Source organism: Vombatus ursinus, unplaced genomic scaffold (assembly GCF_900497805.2).
Source record: "Vombatus ursinus unplaced genomic scaffold, bare-nosed wombat genome assembly UNPS02008996.1, whole genome shotgun sequence".
Taxonomy (NCBI): Eukaryota; Metazoa; Chordata; class Mammalia; order Diprotodontia; family Vombatidae; genus Vombatus; species Vombatus ursinus.
Window position 1 is genome coordinate 11,250,102 of NW_020948774.1, and position 22,323 is coordinate 11,272,424.

At 38.5% G+C, this 22,323-nt stretch overlaps 1 protein-coding gene across 1 annotated transcript in view; it reads left to right on the top strand.

The window, feature by feature from the left end:
- The window catches only part of DNAH9 (dynein axonemal heavy chain 9), a 466,635-nt gene that overhangs the window by 378,326 nt on the left and 65,986 nt on the right, over nt 1-22,323 (top strand). Inside the window, exons 59-60 of the mRNA XM_027850079.1 lie at nt 3,489-3,659; nt 10,147-10,269. Coding sequence (XP_027705880.1) covers nt 3,489-3,659; nt 10,147-10,269 — 294 coding nt within the window. The remainder of the gene's footprint in view (nt 1-3,488; nt 3,660-10,146; nt 10,270-22,323) is intronic.

The window sequence follows — 22,323 nt, forward strand, 5'->3', positions numbered from 1 at the left end:
TTGGAGAGAGTAAATTCAATGAAATAAGATCAGAAGCCAGCTTCTAAGAGGCTAAGAAGAGAGTGAGAGGAGAGAAAGGAGACAGCTATTATAGATAGCCTCTTTGAAGAGTTTAGCAGCAACTGGCAGAAGAGATATAGGATGATAGTTAGCAGAGATGGAAGGATCAAGTGAGGGTTTTTCCAGGATAGAGGAGACAGGTTTGTAGGCAGTAGGAAATAAGCCAGTAGAAAGGAAGAGACTGAAAATAAGTAAAAGAATGAGGATGACAGAGGGAACAATCTCTTGGAGGGGATAGGATGGAAGAGGATCATTTGAATAAGTAGAAGGGTTAACCTTGGTAAGGAGTAAGGCCATTTCATTATGAAAAAAGTGGCAGAAGGCACCTGAGTGATCTGCATTGAAGAAAAGAGGACAAGGAGAAGCTCATGGAAAGCTGCTTCATTTTTTTTCTGTAAAGTATGAGGCAAAATTCTCAGCTGAGAGAGTAGAGGGAAGGGAGTAATGGGAGGTTTGAGGAGAGATAAAAAGGTTTGGAAGAGGTCTGTGGAGTGTGGGATAGTAAGTTGATAAGGGAGGTATAGAAAGATTGCCTAGCAGCAGTGAGGGCCCAGTTGAGATTATGTAACATAAATTTCTAGTGGATCCAGTCAGAACAACTTCCTGACTTTCTCCATCTTTGTTCAGCAGCATGTGTGTAGAAACAAAGGTGACAGATGGTGGGAGTGATCTAGCTGGGCATAATTGGTGATAAGATAAGAGGGCTAGGGATTCAAGAAAGGAGAACAGTGTAGACTTGAATTGGTTTACCAAGGGTTCAAGATAGGGAGTAGAGGAGAGAGTGGCTACTGCAGAGAAAATGACCTGGGGTGGGGGGGCAGCTAGGTGATGCAGTGGATAGCACATAGGCCCTGGAGTCAGGGGGACCTGAGTTAAAATCCGGCTTCATACACATAACACTTACTAGTTCTGTGACCCTGGGCAAGTCATTTAATCCCATTGCCTAGTAAAAAAGAAAGGAAGGAAGGAAGGAAGAAAGAAAGAAAGAAAGAAAGAAAGAAGGAAAGAAAGAAAAAAAAAGAAAATGGCCTGGGATTGAGGAGTCAAGGATTCAAGTTCATGGTGCAGATGAAGAGAAGGGTTATGTAAGGAAAGGCAGAGGGAAAGGTAAAAAGCCAATAGATTATGGTCAGATAAGGGGATTTCAGAATTCTTGAATGTGGAAGTGTTGCATTTATGGATGATGGCAAGATTGAGAGTATGACCATCTTTGTATGTGACTAATGTGGGATGAGGAATAGCTCATAGAAGGTGAGTAGGTTGAGGAACTGAATGGTTAGGGTGTGTGAAGGAGAAACATTATGTATGTCAAAGTCCTTTAATATGAAGGTGGGAGTTGGGGAGGAGGAAAATTATCAGCCAAGTATCAAATTCATTGAGAAAGAAAGAGGAGTGACCTCAGGGTCTTTGGACAACAGCTACCAGGATTTTGATTAAATATGATAGCATGAACCCCAAAGGAAAAGAGGTTACTGAGTGATGGAAGAAAGGGGAGAACCTGGAAGTGGCAGGGGGGAGAAAGGAGTATTCCAATGCCACCACCACCCTTGACCAGTGAGCTGAAGAGAATGAGTCTAGCCAATAATGGAAAGGGTGACCAGGGAGGCTGTATCATCAGGAGAAAGCCAGGTTTTAGTTAGGTGATCAATAATGTGAAATGCTGCAGAGAAGTGAAGAAATATGACGCTTGAGGAAAGGTCATTAGATTGGCAATTAAGAGATCATTAGTAACTTTAGAGAGAACAATTCCAGTTTAATGATGAAGTCAGAAGTCATATTGCAAGCAAGGGGAGAGGAAATGTAGTCATTTTTTCAAGTTCAGCTGAGAAAAGGAGGAGGCTCCTCTCACAATAAGCAAGAGCAAGTGGATGTCTGGCCAGGAGAGTCTCTAAAATTTAAAAAAAACCAAAACTTTTTTTTTGTCATGGACCCTTTCGGAAGTCTAGTCATGCCTACGAACTCCTCAGAATTATGTTACAAAATATATTAAATTGCAAAGGAAGCCTATTGAAATACAGTTACCAAAGCATTTTTTAAAATGAATTCGCAGATGAAAGCTAAGAACTCCTGCTCTAGGAGGTAATCTCCAGTGGAGTGCCCCCCAGAGATCTTAACTTCAGGCTATTAAACAAATCTGCAGGTGACATAGAGCTGAAAGGGATAGTCAACAATTTAGATGACTAAATCAAGATCCAAAATGACTATGCTAAAGCAGTGCTCCAAATCAAATAAAATGGGATTTATTAAGAATAAATGTGGGGGTAGCTAGATGGCGCAGTGAGGGCAGCTAGATGGTGCAGTGGGGGCAGCTAGATGATACAATAGGGGCAGCTAGATGGTACAGTACATAGAGCTCTGGCCTTGGAGTCAGGAGGACCCAAGTTCAAATCTGGCCTTAGACAGGACACTTACTAGCTGTGTGACACTGGGCAAGTCACTTAACCCCTATTTGACTAACCAAAAAAATAAATAAATAAATAAATGTGAAGTCCTACACTTGTGTTTGAAAAAAAAAAACTCAAAAACACAAGTATAGACTATGTGGAATTAGACAACAGTTAATGGGAAGAAGAAATTTAGTTTAGATTTAATGGACTACAAACTTAATATGAGTTTACTGTTCTATCACACTGTTGTATGATGTGATTGTATGATACAGAAGCCAAAAAAGTTGCTTCATTCAGGCTACATTTTAAGAAAACCATAATCCAGAACTATAAAGGTTATAATCCTGCTTATAGAAAGGTTGTAATCTGCACCTAGCATATTGTGGAGTGCATCCAGAGGAGGGCACCAGAATTGTTAAGGAACAGAAAACCATGCATGAAGCCACTAGAATAAGACATTTCCTTGCCACTTTCATTCTAAATTGATCAGAGCTGTAGGTTTTTGCTTGAAAGTCAGTCAGTCAGTTGGTTATGTGCTTTCCTATAATATATAGTACTCCAGGAAGACTAAGAAAACCTCTTTTGGAACTAGTAAATTGTTTGCACTTTTTTGTTTAATGTTTTATTGATGCCTTTTTTTTTTTTTTTTTCACTAGGCAGTGGGGTTAAGTGACTTGCCCAGGGTCACACAGCTAGTAAGTGTTGTGTGTCTGAGGCCAGATTTGAACTCAGGTCCTCCTGACTTCAGGGCCGGTGCTCTATGCACTGCACCAACTAGCTGCCCCGATGCCTTTTATTTTTACATCAGTCTTTTCTGACTACTTTCTGTCCCATCCAATGAACCTTCCTTTGTAACAACAACAATAAAAAGAATAAAACCCAGTTAAGCAAAATCAATAAACGCAAAGGGCATATACAGTGTTTTTCATCCAGAGTTCCCCACTTCTCCAAGATAACCAAGAAGTCTGTGCTTATTTTAAAAGTTCAATCACATGATCACATTTTGAAGCAACCCCTCTGCCCCAACTCTGTCCCCTCTAGGCATTCAGCATCGTCTTCCAAAAAGCTGTGCAAAGGACTGATCCCAATGAAAACCTCCAACGGAGAGTAGCCAGTTTGATTGATAATATTACCTTTTCTGTGTATCAATACACCACCCGGGGGCTCTTTGAATGTGACAAGCTGACTTACATCACCCAACTCACCTTTCAGGTAAGCACAAGACTTAATTTTTGAGGGGTTTTTGTTTTGTTTTTTGGTAAAACTGCCCTGCGACTTAAAGGTCCTAGAGAAGTGGATGTTTTAATCGGTAAAAAGTTATTATATCAAGGACCCTAACTACTGAGTACATATATATGAATGTGTATATCTACATATTTTTAAGTCTTTACTATCTTCATATCCAGAATGTATTGGCCAGAGGTGTTGGACTAAAGGGCCCAAGTATATACCATCTTAAGAGATAATAGGATTTAGTGCTGGGAGGAATCTTAAAAATAATCTAGTCCAGTGCCCTAATTTTACAAAAAAGACAACCTAGGCCTAAAGAGCCAAGGTGACTTGCTTATAATCACCCAGGAGTAAGCAGCAAAACTCTCTGTGACAATACATGCTCTATATCCAATCCACCATATATATTCATGCCAAATGGATCTTGTAATATTTTCATCATATTACTTATATTTGTAGTAAATCTTATACTTCCATACTAATAAATACTGAACCTACATTTTGCAACTTGTTTTCTACTTTAGGTCCAAGGAGTCAGAACCATAAAATATTAATGCCAGAAGAGGCTTTAGCTATTATCTATTCCACTGCCTTCATTTAACCCAGTTTACAGCCTTGGTTCCTATTTGGTACTTTTTAAAGTTTATTTGCTAAACTTTTTTCTTTATTAATATTCCAATTTCTTTGAAAGTCTTACTTCTCCTGAGGCATGGAGGTAACATTGGGCTGTCAAAGCTATGCTGTTTGGGGTGCTGGGAACCCCAATGACATGGTTTGGGGTTGCTGGGAACCCCAAAATGTAAGGGTACAGGACAAGTCTGCCTGGAAAGAATTCAAGCCTTCTTTTAGTCAAAGTAGCAGGGTTTATTTTACCATCAATAGAAGCAGCTAGGTTCTAAGTGAATCTGTGCCTTGATGGGGGTGAGACTGATACTTATATGCAACAAGTAGGAGACTTTGACTCTCCCCTGCTACATGAAGAGTGGGTCAGAATTAGAGAAGAGAAAATTAGGCTTCCTTTTGCCTGAGGTAGCTGGAACCAAAAGGCTGTAGACCTTCTATCCCAAATACCTATCCTTCACTCCCCGGAGCTACAAAACGTGTCAGACACTGATTTACCCCCGCCTAAGAAGAAAGAACAAAGGGAAATGGAGGAAGCTGCCCCAATCATAAAGGAAAAGGGACTGAAATCTAGGTGGAGACATTCCTACCCCCTTTCTCAGCTACTTAGGATAGGTACTAAGGTTGGGAAAAAAAAATAAATTTCCCAATGTGGGGGGAGGCTGAAGCAGCTTTGTAGTATAACCGTGGGGCTTATACATACCATCAAAGGAGGAGGAGTAAAAAAGGGAGGAATAGATAAATAAATTTCAAAAGCTAAAACCACTAAAAATTTAAAAAGAAAGAAAATTCAATGGAAAACCTAGAGCACAATCGGCTAAATCAATAAAGAAGGTATTAAAATTAGAAGGAAGGATAAATATTCAAACATCAAAACGATCACAAACTTCTCTAAATAAATTACAAGATAGAGGATGTTGAATCAATGCTTAATGAAACACAAAACCCTGAAGATGTCCCATGCTCTTAAGAGAGCATGGAACAAGAAGATATTCCAGAATGATTCCAAAGAAAAATGAAAAACGTGAGAGAACAGATTGAAAGAGACTAAATGTCAGAGCTTATGGCTACACAGCAGAAATAATTAGCAGAGCAGAAAAATCTATAGTAGCAAATCTCTCCAAAGAAGCTAAAGAGAGAACAACAGATTTGGAATACAAATAAACTGAAGTAAAGGACAGTCTGGAGGAAGAAAAGCAAAAGGCAAAAATGCCAAAAGAACATGATCTCTATAGAAGCAAAAATTGTTGATTATGAAGACAGGCCTACAGAGAGAAAACTTAAAGATCATAGGTCTCCCAAAAGAGCATGATAAATCAGAAAACCACAATGCAATTAACAATACAAGAAACTCCCCAGAATTTCTGAATATAGATAACAAGTACCATTTGAAAGAATCAATCAATAAATCAAATCAATCAAAAAACTCACTTGATCCTTTCATCACTACTATCATCCTAAATCTCTTCTGTCCTTTGTAGTTAAACTCCTCAAAAAGAGTATCTACAATAGGTGCCTGTGATGAGGATGGGATCTAGACCCTAAAAAGGAAAAACCCTGGACTTTCCCACCAGGCCAAATCTCTGGCCTTTAGCCTGAGGCTATAATCCCATCAACTGGCCTTTTATTGTGGCTACACCCAGTCTCCCAATTCTGTTACCCTTAACTTAGCCTCCATTGTGTTACCTCCCTGTGGCTTCAGGTCACTTCCCACCCTTAATCCTATCTAGGCTGCATTCTCCCTTGGCTGCATTGTCCAGGTCCCCAGCATTCTATTACCTGTCTCTACTTGGCCACTTCTGGATCCCTCCCATAGTCTTTCTGTATATAAGGTCCATTTGTCTCCATTAAGGTGCTCAGATTTTTATAATCTAGCCAATAGCTTACTGATGTTCAGGCTCCTTAAGAGTCCTAATAAACCTTAAGAGTTCTAATAAACCTTGTCTTTGACTGAAAGAAGGCTTGGGTTAGAAGGTTCAAAAGGCAAGGTCTGAACTTCAAAAGCAACAAGACAATGGGGGTGGGGGGAGGGTCAAAAGTGGTAACAGAAGAGTTAAAAAGTTAAAAACCAGGAACCCCCAGCTCAGTGATCCAGAGGGGAACAGTTGGCTGTAGATTTCCTTCATCCATTGGGCTTTTTCCAGGATGTTCACATGTGTCTTACCCTGCTTTGAATTACTGATATAAACACAGCCTAATGTGTTAACAAGAGCGCAGATTCCCCCTTTATAACTGAACAACAGGGGCTTGAAACATGTGGCTTCCTCCGTTTTTATTCCTCTTAGCTTTCTATACCTTTGTCTATTAGCTTTCAAATCAAGCTACATAATTTTCAATCTCAGCCTTTTTTCTTAAAATAAAGTTCCTCACACCCTCTCAACATGCTTAAACCATCTGAAACTGGCACAAGGGTACCCAGAACAGCTATCCAGGGACAGGAGGGACTTGGATGGCCCCCATTTGTCCTCAAATCTTCTTATCTTCCTTCCATATTTTCAATCAAGTTTTTGTTTCTCTTTCTAAATCTTTCAAACCCGTTACTCAGACTACCCAACTTTCCTTGACATTTCAACCAAATTCCAGGTCGCACCTACTATTGTTAAAATCAATGTCTTATTAAAACCCTATTTTCTCAAGCTGTGGAGTTAATTTCAACCCAGGGGATTTTCTTCATTACTCTGCATAAATCTGCACTATCTATTCCTAATCCCTATATAGGAAGAAGTTTGTGAATAAATACCACCCAAGCTTGAGTAGAACACAATGGCTTCCCTACTTTACATTAAATTACTTGCAAGTTTAGGTGGGGGCTGACCAAGATAAGGAGCTAGGCCAAATAGCTCAAATCTTACACTTGCATCTTATAGTAACTCAGAGATATTCTGGTATCAATCTATTATTTAATAGATTTAGTATTGTGCTTACAAAACTTCATGATTATAGAAATTTGCTATAAAAGAATAAGAACAGAAATGTACAGTAAGGGAATATTGCTTTCCTAACTTCATGTCAATTACTGGCAAAAGTTATATAGATGGCCAATTGCATTGGGCCAGGCTTAAAGTCAGCCAGGTGGGATATTAATATTGGGGAAATTGAGTCAGGAGAATCCTACCTCAGCTCTTGCAAATTCTTCCAGCCTTTCCCATAGGAATACTCCCTGCATTTCATAGGTGTAAAAGTTGCTGGCACACAGAAGGGTGGTAAAACATGGTTGAAGAGATAAGATTGGGAAGTCAGTCAGTTAATAACCATTATTTTCAGAATTATCACAAGGAAAGTAGGGTGTAGAACTGGACCACGCTATTTGAGAAACAGGGTAATTACTGCCAAAGGGAAATGTTCTCATTCTCATTACTTTCAACACAAATCAATACTTACAAGAGCAAAAACACAAACAAACCAGTAAACAGTTGATGGGGCAAGATCCACAAAAACAATAACATAGAAATGAGATAGAAGAAGGAACTAAAACTTAGTACTTCAAAAGTTTTAATTCCATGAGGAACACAAAAAGATGTTTTTTTAAAGGAATACATACATTGACCATGAATCAAAGAATAAAGATTCAAAATAAAAAAGTAAGAGAATTAGTGATAAGAACAAGGTAAAGAAATTCTTAAGAGAAAGGCATAGAAAAATAAAAACTTAACAAATAAAAGAGATTTGCAGAGAGAAAAGGAAGGGGGATTTTGAACTTATTACTTAAATGAGAGAGAAGGAAGAAAGGGAAGATAGGGTGAAGATTAGATAACTAAATTTTTTTGTTTGTTTGTTTTGTTAGGCAATTGGGGTTAAGTGACTTGCCCAGGGTCAGACAGCTAGTAAGTGTCAAGTGTTTGGTCTGAGGCTGGATTTGAACTCAGGTCCTCCTGACTTCAGGGCCAGTGCTCTATCTACTGCACCACCTAGCTGCCCAGATAACTAAATTTTTTAAAAGGAAAAAAATCAGTAGGCTGAGAAAAACTCCAAAATTAGGAATAGAGTTAACAAAAAAGAAGGGAGGTGCTGATGATGGGGGGAAATAGCCTAACAAGATAACAGAGTTGAACTAAAGAAGATTAAGCAAAACCAATTGTAGGGACAAAGTACTATTTTAAGAGAGGGAGGGGAACCAAATAATAATGATAATCACAATGTTTAAGCTGTCAGTATGGACAATAATTGCACAGGATGAGAAAGTTTGAAATTCTGTTCTGTATTCATGGAGGAAGTTCCCACATCATCAGCAATTGATAAAACATGAATATTCTAAGTATAATTCAACTAAATTTCAATCCCTCCAGGATAAGTAATTTTGCTGGTGTGACTGCTTCTTCCTTTCACCTTCCAAAACACAATTCTTCTATAGTTTAATTAGTAGACAGTCTAAAAGATTTACCAAGGTCAAAAAAATTCATCACCTTCTTGTCAACCTGGTAATGATCCTCTTCAAATTTGGGCTAATAGAAACCTAGTCCATCATTTGGCTGATACTTCACACCTTGCCAGCTTGAGAGAACATTTCAAGACCTTGCCTCTACAGTCTTTGAGAATACGGGGGCACCTCCATGTCATGATGAGGCTTCAATGGAGAAGTTTAGTGGAGAAACTTGACCTCACAGAACTAAATTCAAATAGAGAAATTTCTCCCACACTGACTAAAGCAAATTGTTTGACATGTCCTGCTAGTGTTTTGTTAATCCCTTCCTCTCTCTGTGCATTCACCTCCTTACTGAAATGTCCTTCCTCTCCTTTCTGGCAATTCATGTCCATTACTTAGAGGATGAAGTGATCATATAAACTGGAAGGAACTTATGAGTATATCCAGTCTAACCTTCATGTTTTATAGGTGAAGAAACAGAGGCCCAAAGAGATTGTGATTTGTCCAAGGTCACCCTTCCTTCAAGACCTAACTCAAAACCAAGTTCTACCAAAAAATTTCTCCAGATTAATCACTCTCTTCTCTTCCCCTCCCAAATTTTCATCATTCCTTTAATCTTCAATGCTTATGCATATATTCATTCTATTTTCTATGTATTTATATAACTACTTTGTTAAAAACAAAAGCATTTCATATGTATAATTCATCTCTGTATCAGACCATGAACTCTTTCATAGAATGTGAGTTCTTTGAGGATAGAGGCTGTTTTTGCCTTTCTTTGTATCCCAGTATTTAGCACATGGTAAGTGCTTAATAAATATTTGTTGGCTTCAAGGACAGGAAATATATCTTCAGATTCTTTTCCATTTTCCCCTAGTACTGCTATAACCTTAAACAGACCATAGACACTTAATTAATGTGTCAGTCACTGTGCTAAGTGCTGGGGATACAAATACAAATAAAAATATAATGTCTGCCCTCAAAGAAATCATAATCTAATGGAGGAAAATAACTCAAAAATGGAAGGTGAAAAACAGGGAGGGGTTGTGGAAGGGAGAGAAGGTATCTGATGCAAGGACATGATCGAACTCTTAAAAAGCAGTGAACTAGTAGGAAACAAGAAAACTCGAAATAGAGGTCCTTGAACCCATGGTCCTGCCCTCTGATCAAAGGGTCTAGTCAGAGGGGCGGAAGATACTAATGATATGTGGCAAATTCCTTTTTGCAGCATGAGTATTCCCAATGATGAGTTTCCTGGGGAAGGATGGAGAGATCCAAAGTACAAAAACAGTGTACGTGATACTAACTTTACTCTAGCCCTCCTTAAGAGCAGAATTTGATAGAATGGTTTAAGTGATGGGAATAAGACTGATTATAAGAAATATAACCTTGAATATTAACAAGCACTGAGGCATATGATATGTCTAAGGAGATACAAATAGAGTATTAGATGTTATATGAATATACTGTCATTCAATTTTGTAGATTCTTTTAATGAACCAGGAAATCAGTGCTGTTGAATTAGACTTTCTTCTTCGGTACCCAGCACAGTCCGGTGTCCTTAGTCCTGTGGATTTCCTCTCCCACCATTCCTGGGGTGGCATCAAGGTTAGTATCCCATTTTAAAAATGAAGATTCTCTCTAAATGCATTTATGCTATTGGTCATTATGACTTTAGAAGATAAGGGAAGGAAGATGTATCCTTCTGCCCACTCACTACATTCATCCCCAAGGCAAAACTTATTACTGAATGCTTTTAGGGTCCCTTTAGTGCCATGAGATACCTTTGTGTGGCAGCCTGTGCTATAGCAGCTCTCTGTTTTTATTTGATGCCTATAGGCAGCCCCAGAATGGAAGAATGGGTGGTGAAGTCCTCAGGGCCATTCCTCCAACTTTCTACCCCTCAGATAATGAATTTCCTTAAGGTAGTAACAATATTCCACATCTAAGGTCCATCCACCTGCTTTGCTTTGTTTGTTAGAGGGTATTACCCTACTTCTCAATGTGCCTTTGGCAAAGAATGGTCTATCACATCCAAACATTTCTTCTTGCTTGCTATGTTATGCTCATGCTAGTCATCTTACTTCTATGGTCTCTTCCACTGAAATTTTAATGTGGAGAAGCAATGATATTACCCTACATCTGGATCCCAACTTACTGTTAGGCTCAGTGGAGAAGTGGGGAGAAAAACAGGATTTGAGCCTGGCAAGCTCCATCTAACTGTTATTCTGTGATATACCACCTGGATATTATCACCTACCATGACATCTGACTGTATTCCCCATGGACTCTTCTCTCTCCCTAACTTTCTATATCTAATCAATAATAGGTAATATCAACAGCATTTATATATACTTTATAAAATATTTTATCATTTTTTCCTCACAAAAACCCTGGGTTTTTAAAGCATTTTACAAACAACATCTAAAATTTGTATAGAGCTTACTATGTTCTAGGAACTGGGCTAAGTGCTTTACAATCTCATTTGATCCTTACAACAACCCTAAAAAATAGGTACTATTGTCATATTCACTTTACAGATGAAGAAACTGAGGTAGAAAGAGGTTAAGGAACTTGCCCAGGGTCACACAGCCATTAAATGTCTGAGACCATTAGATTTGAACTTGTCTTCCTGACTCCAAGTACAACACTCTATCTGCTGCATCACCTAGCCACCAGTTATCAAGTCCTATTTTAATGGAAAGATGCCAATGGTCCTTTGGGTACAATGGCAAAACAGATGGTAATACAATGGTATTTTCATTAACAAAACCATATCTGTTTCTGAACGTTTGATGTTAACAGTACCAAAGACCTTGATAGTAAGAACTTTCTTTTCTGTATCTTCAGTAGTTGTGACTTCTCAAAAGATGAGGGATGCAGCACCTATAGAGCAATTTCCAGGGCAAAATTCCACAAGGAATATTTCCCCGGATGATAGCCATGGAGGCCAGGATGTAAGCAAGGTTAGTGGAATGTTAGAGAGACAAAGAGGGAGCATTGCTATTCCTGTGGCTCTTAAGCTTACATGCCTATTGGTGGCAGATGGTCAGAGATTGGTGTTAGTATTATCAAAGATAGCAGGCCTCTTATCCACAAGAATCGTTTCCCTCAATTAGACTGCTATTCCTGAGGCACTTGGGTTTAGGATCCTGGGTTTAGTTCACCAAAATGAGGAATGTCAGACTCTTCAGAGAGGACAAGTTATCCTTCTTGGATAAAACTTCGTGGTCTGAGGAAAGCATAGGATTTAGCAATAAAAAGATCACTGATAACCTTAAAGATAGCAGTTTCAGTGGAGTAGTGGATGTAGGAGCCAAATTTCAAGGACTGAGAAATGAGTGGGAGGTAGTAAAATGGAGGTAATGAATAACTTTTCTAGGAGTTTGACTGTGAAGGAGGGTAGAGATAAAGGATAGTAGTCAAGGGCTGGTGGGGTTCAGTGAAGGTTTTTTAAGGAGGACATTCATTGCAACATGTTGCAGTGGGAAAAGTTGGATTTGAAATCAGACAACTGGATTTCAAACCCCTCTACTTACTTTAACCTGTAGCCTCAGTTTCCTGATCTGTAAAATGGGGATAATAACAGAATCTACCTCACAAGGTTGTTAAGAAGATAAAATGAAATTATATATGTAAAGCTCTTTGCAAACATTAAAGCACTATATAAATGTTAGTTACTGTTTATCTTCTTCCTACCCTTTTTCAATAGTGTCCATACAGAAAAGGCCCTGGAGTAAATTGATGTCCTGTACATGCTGTGGGCACTTGCACAGATAGACAAAATAACTATTTTTGTAAATGAATAAAAGTACTGAAATGTAAATTCATTTTTCTGTAGACTCTTTGAATGTATCTTTAGGAACACTCTAAAAGCTGACGATGAGGAATGATATGAATTGATATGATAGTTCCCACATTATTGTGATCTCCTCAACTTGATCTTTATATTTTGGAATCTTTTTATTCTAGGTGACCTCATTGGCTCCCTTAGGTAGAATTATCATCTCTATACAGATGTTTCCCAAATCTATTTTTCCAGCTCTAGTTTCTCTACTGAATTTCAGTCACACAGAATCACAACCTCTTTGCTATCCTAAATCTATGGTCCAATGATTCTATGAGTTCTCTGTGCTGATGAAATCACATGACTTAGAGGGGAAAAAAACATATGTGGGATGAGATATAGTTCCTTTCTCTAGTCACTTCTGGGGAAATCTTTCTTGAGGATTCAGGTCTTCTCTTAGTCAAGTGCAAATGCCATTATCTGAGTGAGTTTGTAAGCACATTCTTGATCTCTCTAGCTTTATCATCCTCAAATTCACTGAAAGATCACTGAAGTCCTTTGGTTAGCCAAAGGATACTGGCCATGGAGAGAGATGTTCTGGAACCTGGAAGAAGTATTCCTTGAGTTTTGTCCTCATTGCAGTATCCCAATAGGAAAATAATTCAGAGACAACCTGTTTTCATAACACGGAAAAGACCTTTGTTTAAAATGGAGTGTTTAGCATGGAATCCAATTATCGGTTACATATTATGGCCTAAATGAGGAAATCTGCCCATGCTCTATGGCGTGTTACATGGAACTTGATCTAGCAGGAATCATTTTTAAACCTTTTTTTCCCACTTAATAGTATTTTATTTTTTTCAATTACGTGTAAAGATAGTTTTCAATATTCACTTTTATAAGATTTTGAGTTCCAAATTTTTTTATCCTTCCCTCCCTCCTCGCCCAAGATGGCAAGTAATCAAATATAGGCTATCCATGTGCCATCATAAAACCATTAGATATCATTTGAACTGCGCAAAAGAGAAACAGCTACCTTTATTTTTCAATCAAAGTCATTTCAAAGCAAAGTTCTCCTAACCTGAATACTTTTCAAACACTCTGTAATGGGTTCATTGTTCTATTAGTTCTGCTTATACAAACTCAAAGTTAATTTTATGTCTTATTTCTGTTCACTTTCTTTCAAGGTGTTGAATTTGTAAGGCCCTGAATGATCTTCAACTTGGGTGTAAGGTGGGGCTTGTTAAATTGAGACTCCTTTTATGTCAGGGAGTAAGCTGGTCCTAGGCCACTCTCCAACAAACATTGGTATCATATAAGAACTAAGCAGTAAAATATTAGGAAAAGGGATAGGAATATGGATAGAGATGGAGAATGGACCAGTGGTATAGGTAACTCTCAGGTAAAAAACTCCCTCTACCAATTCATGTCAGCAACTTCTCTGCAAGTTATAGTCTTAGAGAAGTGCCTAAAGCACTGAGAAGTTTAACTTCTGATTTGTCCAAGGTCATAATGCACTGTATTTGTCAAAGGCAGAGCTTGAACCCAAATCTTCCTAGCTTCAAGGCCAGATCTTATGCACTGCGCCATGGTACCTCATAATGAAACATTATGGATACTCTAATTCACAGTATCAAAATCTTTACTATGTTTTCACTGAATTCAGTTTAGCAGGTTTTTATTAAGTACATGAGTCAAACAGTTTTTTAGATACTCACTGAGGATCTAAAAATATATATTATATATCAACTTGCCCTAATGGAGGTTGTCATCCAGTGGGGTGGAAAGGAGAGAGATATAAAAAATATAAAAAATAACTATAATGCAAAATAAAACATGATAATCACACAGGAGTTTTACAAATAAAATGTTCTAGGAAAGCTGAAGAGTATGCAAACATTTCTTAATGGCAGGAGTGGAGTAGGATCAGAGAAAGCTTCACTGAGGAAGCAGCATTTGAATGGAATGTTGATGGATAGGTATGATTTTGGTATTCCTGGATATTCAGGTGTTTTTAATTCAAACAAATAAAGTTAATACTGCAAAGATAAAAATAATAAAAAAAAATAAAAATATTAGACCAAAAGGAAACTAGATTACATAGGTTTTTCTAGAAGAAATAAATCTCAGGTTAAGAAAAAGAATAATTGGGGAGGAGAACCAAGGTGGTGAAGTAAAGACAGGGATTCGCCTGAGCTCTCTCCCAAACCCTTCCAAATACCTTTTTAAAATGACTCTAAACAAGTTCTAGAACAGCAGAACCCACAAAAAGATGGAGTGAAGCAAATTTCCAGCCCAAGACAACTTGGAAGATTGGCAAGAAATATCTGTTACTCTGAGGTGAGAGAGGAGAACAGGCCGAGCCAGCACAAACCAGGCCCCAGCAAACCTGGAGCAGGTCTCAGAGTGACTGAATCATTGGCAGGAGTGGCAGTTTCCAGACCTCTCAGCCCACAGACACCAAAGACAACTTAGAAGGTCAGCAAGAATGGTCTGTTGCACCTGGGTGAGAGTGGAGTACAGTCCAGTGCAGGCCACATTAGCAAGTCTCTGGCCACAGCAAGCGAGGAGTAGGCCTTGGGAGCGACTGAATCAGCAGCAGCAGTGGCAGTAGATGCTTCTGGAGCTCTCAGCCCACAGACTGGAAGGGGTCGAACAACTGGTCAGAAGGAGATTAGAGGGTTTTGGGTTTTTTTTACTAGCACTGAGGCAGGACTCTGTTGCTTTGCCCATGTTTGGATCTGGGTCACAGTCCTAAATGGCAGTCCTGGGGTGGGGAGGAGCTCTACCATAGCAGAGTTTGCAGCCACAGTGAAGGGTAGACCTTTCTCACAGTTCTACAGCAGAAAAGATTACTTGTGGTCACTCACAGACCAGAGCACAGACTGGGAGAGTAGTAAACATCTCTCCTTGGATCATGCCACCTTGGAAGAACTGAAAACTTATAGGTCCCTAGAAGTGTCTCTGAAAACAGCTACACAAAACCATTGAAGCTTCAGACAGTACACCCTTCACCACAGAAGTGGAGCCCTACTTTAACAAAGAGTTAAAAGTCAAGTAATAGGCTTGGGAAAATGACCAAACAACAGAAAGAAAGAAAAAAAACCTCTGACTAATGAAAGTTACTACAGTGATAAGGCAGATCAAAACACATACTAAGAAGACAAGAAAGTCAAAGCTCCTACATCCAAAGCCTCCAAGAAAAATATGAATATTGGTCTCAGCCCATGAAAGAGCTCAAAAAGGATTTTGAAAATCAAGTAAGAGAGGTAGAAGAAAAATTGGAAGAGAAATGACAGTGATGTAAGAAAATCATGAAAAACAAGTCAACAGCTTGCTAAAGGAGACCCAAAAAAATACTGAAGAAAATAACAACTTAAAAAACAGACTAGTCCAAATAGCAAAAGAAGTCCAAAAAGCCAATGAGGAGAAGAATGCCTTAAAAAGCAGAACTGGCCAAATGGAAAGGGCCAAATGGCCAAAGTCTCACTGAGGAAAATAATTCCTTTAAAATTAGAATAGAGCAAATGGAAGCTAATAACTTTATGAGAAATCAAGAAACAATAAAACAAAACCAAAAGAATGAAAAAGTAGAAGACAATGTGAAATATCTCATTGGTAAAACAAATGACCTGGGAAACAGATCCAGGAGAGATCATTTTAAAACTGTTGGACTACCTGAAAGCCATGATCAAAAAAGAGCCTAGACAGAATCTTTCAAGAAATTATGAAGGAGAACTGCACTGATATTCTGGAACCAGAGGGTAAAATAGGAATGGTAAGAATCCACCTATCACCTCCTGAAAGAGATCCCAAAATGAAAATTGCTAGAAATATTATAGCCAAATTCCAGAGTTCCCAGGTAAAGGAGAAAATATCGTAAGTAGTCAGAAAGAAACAAGTCAAGTATCTTGAAGCCACAGTCGGGAGAACATAAGATTTAGCAACTTCTACATTAAAGGATCAAAGGGCTTAGAATATGATATCCCAGAGGGCAAAGGAGCTAGGATTATAACCAAGAATTACCTACCCAGCAAAACTGAGTATAATCCTTCAGGAGAAAAAATAGACATTCAATGAGATAGGGGACTTTCAAGCATTCTTGATGAAAAGACCAGAGCTGTATAGAAAATTTGACTTTCAATACAAGACTCAAGAGAAGCACAAAAGAATAAACAGGAAAGAGAAATCATAAGGGACTTAATAAGTTTAAACTGTTTACATTCCTACATGGGAAGATAATATTTGTAACTCAAGAATTTTCTCATTATTAGGGTAGGAATATACATAGACAGAGGGCACAGGTGTGAGTTGAATATGAAGGGATGATATCTAAAAAACAAAATTAAGGGGTGAGAGAGAAATGTACTAGGAGAAAAAGAAAATAACAGGCAGAATGGGATAAATTATAGCTTTTACAGTAGAGGGAAGGGGGGAGAGGTGAGGGGGAGTGAGTGAACCTAACTCTCATCAGAATTGGCTCAAAGAGGGAATAACATACACATATAAATGGGTATAGAAATCTGCCTTACCCTACAGGAAAGAAGGAGGGAAAGGGAATAAGAGAAGATGCAGGGGAGGGGTGTGATGAAAAGGATGGCAGATTGAGGGAGAGGGTAGTCAAAAGCAAAACACTTTTGGAGAGGAACAGGATTAAAGGAGAAAGACAATAGAATAAATAGGGGGAGGATAGGATGGAGGGAAATCCAGTTAGCAAAAGTAAATGTAAAAAAAATTTGAAGCAAGTTTCTCTGATAAAGGCCTCATTTCTCAAACATCTAGAGAACTGAATCACATTTATAAAAATAAGAGCCATTCCCCACTTGATAAATGATCAAAAGATATGATCAGTGTTCAGATGAAATAATCAAAGCTATCTATAGTCATATTAAAAAAAATACTCTAACTCACTGTTGATTGGAGAGATGTGAATTAAAACAATTCTGAGGTGCTACCTCCTACCTATTAGATTGGTTAATAGGACAGAAAAGGTAAATGACAAATGTTGGAGGGGATGTGGGAAAAAATGAGACATTAATGCACTGTTGGTGGGGTTGTGAACTGATTCAACCATTCTGTAAAGCAATTTGGAACTATGCCCAAAGGGCTATAAAATCATTCATACCCTTTGACCTAGCAATACCACTACTAGGTCTGTATCCCAAAATAAATTTTAAAACAAAGAAAAGGACCTAGATGTATAAAAATATTTATAACAACTCTTTTCTGGGGGCAAAGAATTAGAAATTGATGGGATGCCCATCAATCGGGGAATGGTTGAACAAGTTGTGGTATGTGATTATGATGGAATACTATTGTACTGTAAGAAATGATGAACACGATGGTCTCAGAGAAACCTGGAAAGACTTGCATGGGCTAATACAAAGTGAAATGTACTATGTACGAAGTAACAGCAATGTTGTAAGATGATCAACTGTGAACGACTTAGCTATTCTCAGCAATACAATGATCCAAGACAGCTCTGAAGGACTTATGATGAAAAATGCTATCCATCTCCAAAGAAAGAACTGATGATGTTGGAATACAGATTGAAGCATAACTTTTTTTTAACTTTATTTTTCTTGAGTTTTTTTTGTCTATGTTTTCTTTTACAACATGATGATTATGGGTATGTCTTACATGATTGCAGATGTATATTGAATTGCCTGCCTTCTCCATGGGGCTAGGGGTTGGGGAGGGAGGAAAGGAGAGAATTTGGAACTCAAAGTTTTAAAAGAGAATGTTAAAAATTGTTTTTACATGTAACTGTGGGAAAATGAAATACTAAATTAAAAAAAGAGAGAATAATGAAATGGTCCCTAAACCATTATTGTTGCGCTCTGTAAGGGTTTATCAGAGTTCCATTAAATGCTCTGTGTGTGTGTGTGTGTGTAATGGGCATGCTGTATACTTCATTGGTAAATCTAATCTGTTATGCATCACGTTATTAGCCTTTGAGCAGCTCCAGTTACTATGGATACCAATTTATCACAATTGTCTTTTGCACATAATTTGATAAAATTAGTTTAATTAGTCATGGTTTCCATTTAGCTTAGTAGGAGACTGAAATTCTCTCCACTTGGGTGATTAAATGTCATGTTCAGAATTGAGTTCCAATAAAATCTGTTTTTTGCTATCATTTATGTAGCACTTTAAGGTTTGCAAAGCACTTTGTACATGTTATCTCATTGGATCCTCACAACAACCCTGTAAAGTAGATGCTGTTTTTATCCCCATTTTACAGATGAAGAAACTGAGGAAAGGTTAAGTGACTTGCCTAAGTTCACACAAATAGAAAGTGACTAAGGTAGAATTTAAATTCAGGTCTTCCTGACTCCAAGTATAGCAGTCTATCTAATGCAACACCTAGCTGCCTCAGACTGAGGTGGACTCTAGGATACTGTGTGATTTTACACATTTGATAATAATGCTGGGAGTGGAAGGTGTGTTCATGGTGCTGAGAGATTAATGGAATCAACAGCTGAGGAGGACCAAGTAAAAAGATCTGAATTCAGGAAGAAGATGACATGATTTGTCATGAGTCACAATTGTTGCAGCAGTCTCAACTTTACATAAAATTATTAACTGTCAGAGCTTAAAGGGACCATCAAGGAAATCTGCTTCAGTCCTCTCATTGTGTGAAAAATCCTCAGAGAGGTTGTGACTTACATAAGATCACATCATTGCTACACAATTAACAGACAGTTACCACATGGCGCAGCTAGGAATTGGATCTAGGTGTCTTGACTGTGCTCTCTCTCTTTCTCTCTCTCTCTCTCTCTCTCTCTCTCTCTCTCTCTCTCTCTCTCTCTCTCTCACTCTCCACACACACACACACACTCTCCCCTACTATGTCATGCTTCCTTCCTTGGACATTTGATACTCAAGGTTCTTCCTGCTAGCTACCTGCTTGGTACAACTTGGTATTTTGGATTTGGAATTGGAAAGTTTCCTTCTCCCCCCGACCCCCAAGGCACATATTACATGGATTAAAAGGGATTATCTTCTGAGAGTCAGAGTTAGTGAATTCCAATTTGTCTACTTTTACCTTTTGATGTCTTACTTTTCCTCAAAATGATACATCTCTCATCTCTGTGCCTTTATATTAGCTGTCCCTCATTCCCTCTTCATGTCCTTGGAATTCCTAGGTTCTTTCAAAATTTAGCTCAAGTGTGTCCTCCTCCATGAAGCCTTTCTTGATTCCCTCTTCCCCCTGGAGGCTTTTATTTCCGACCTTGTCCCCCCAAAATATTAGCTTATGTAGTAAAAATCTGTATATGTACATGTTCTCTACCCCTAAAAGATGGCAGTCAGTCAATAAATATTTATTTACTATGCATGTGCCAAACACTGTGCTATAAGCATGGGGGATACAAAAAGAGGCATAAGAAGAAGACAACAAGCAAACAAGTATATATGCAAACAAGCCATGTACAGGATAAATAGGAGATAAATTTGGGAAAGGCCTCCTCTAACAGTCAAGATTTTAGTGGTACTTATAGGAAGCCCAGAAAGCCAGAAGGTGGAGATGAAGAGGAGAGCATTTCAGCCACGGGGGACAGCCAGAGAAAAATAACTGGAGCAAAGAGATGTAGTATCCTGTTCAAGGAACAGCCAGGAGGTCATTGCCACTAGATCAAAGAAGAGGTAGTAGGTATAAGAAGACAAGAAAGGTAGGAGAGGTTTAGGTTATGAGGGCTTTGAATGCCAAACAGAGGATATAATATTTTATCCTGGAGATAACAGGGAAACAATGGAGTTTATTAAGTATCAAGTAGTAAGGTGACATGGTCACCCTACACTTTAGGAAAATCACTCTAGTGACTGAATGGAAGATGAATTGAAGTGGAAAAAGACTTCAGGTGAACAGTGTGAGGTGATAAAGGCTTGCACCAGAGTGGTGGCAATGTCAGAGGAGAGAGGGAGCCTATTCCAGAGATGTAAAGGTGAAATTGACAGGCCTTGGCAACAGATTGGCTATGGGAGGTGAAAGATAGTGAGGAATCCAGAATGACTCCTAACTTGCAAGCCTGAGGGATTGTGCTGTTGTCCTCTACAGTATTAGGGAAGGTAGGAAGAAGATAGAGTTTGGGGGGTAGGAAATAATGATTTCAATTTTAGACATGTTGAATTTAAGATAACTGCTGGGCATCCAGTTCAAGATGTCTGAAAGGCAGTTGGAAATGTGAGATTGGAGGGAGAATCATCAGCATAGAGATGGTCATTAAATCCATGGGAGCTGATGAGATCACCAAGTAAAGTAGTATAGAGGGAGAAAAGAGGACTCGGGACAGAACCCTCAGGGATACGTATGTTAGAGGGCATGATCTGGAGGAGGATCCAGCAGAGGAGACTGAGAAGTAGTGGTTAGGAGGAAAACCTGGAGAGACTGATATCCCATGTGGCAGGTGAAAGATGAAATGATTGAGGAAACAAAGGTTCGAACTTCTGTGCGTATTGATTTAATAGGCAATGCATGCCAATCATCTAATAAATTTGGACCTCAGTTTTGGCACTGGACCCTAAATACAGGGAGAGACAGACTTTTAAACATCAAAATCAGGGGGCAGCTAGGCGGCACAGTGGATAGAGCTCTGGCCTTGGAGTCAGGAGGACCTGAGTTCAAATCCGGTCTCAGACACAACACTTACTAGCTGTGTGACCCTGAGCAAGTTACTTAACTCCGATTGCTTCACCAAAAAGTAAAAAAATTAAAATTAAAAAAAATAAGCATCAAAAACAATTAATCAAATAAGACCAGTTAATTAAAAGGAAACACTTAGACAATCCGATTTCTAGTTGGAGGAAAGATTAAGGACCTTCCAAGTTGGAAGGGGGAGAATGAAAAGGGGCAGTTCCCTGAAATCAGAAAAAAAAAAAGTAAAATGAGATGAAAAAGAAAGAAGAGAGTTCACAGCAAATGGCCTTAATTTTTTCTGTAAATATGAGGCAAGGTTCTCACCTGAGCGTAGAAAGAAGGGGAGCCATAAGAATTTTGAGGAGGAATTAAAAGGTTTAGAAGAGCCATTGTGAAGAGTGGCATGAATTGGTAAGAGGGTATAGTAGGATTACCTAGCAGCAGTGAGAGAGCCCAAGTGAGTTTGTATAACATAAATTTGTAGTGGACTCAGTCAGAATGGTTTTATGCTATTCTTCACCTTTGTTTAGCAGCAGGTGTATAGGAAAAAAAGTAGTAAAGGTGGGGGTGATACAAAACTTCAGCTTGGCAAGGTACAATATGATGTAAACTCCTTGAGGTCAAGGATGGTTTCATTTTAGTTGTTGTATCCCTAGCACTTAGCATAGTGCCTAGCACTAAATAAATGCTTGTTTGTTGATTGATTGTCCACATTGGGGTTAAAAGAGGATGGATCATCAAACCCCAGTACTAAGATATAAATTAAGATATAAGAGTTGCTTTTAGTCACCAGAGTAGTATGTGTTTGCTGTGTACTATTTATAGCCATAATGATATTTTTCTTTGAGTACTAGTCACTTTAAATGAAAAATTGGAGAAGCAGGATAGGAATAGAATGAATATTGAACTAATTGTGAAGATAACCTGGGATCTATTCCTAGATGTGTTGTACCCAAGTTATCTATCACAACTAGTCTTGTAAATCATAGAATCTTTCAACATTGGTTATAGTGTTTGTTCAGCAAATTATACCCAAATAAATTTCTCTCTCTCTCTCTCTCTCTCTCTCTCTCTCTCTCTCTCTCTTTCTCTCTCTTTCTCCCCCTCTCCCTCCCTCCTCCCTCTCTCTGTCTATGTGTGTGTGTGCGCTCTCTGACACACACGGAAACATTAAATTATTACTTTGGGGAATTTCTCGTTCATTCATAAACATAACAATCTATGAAATAACTTCTTT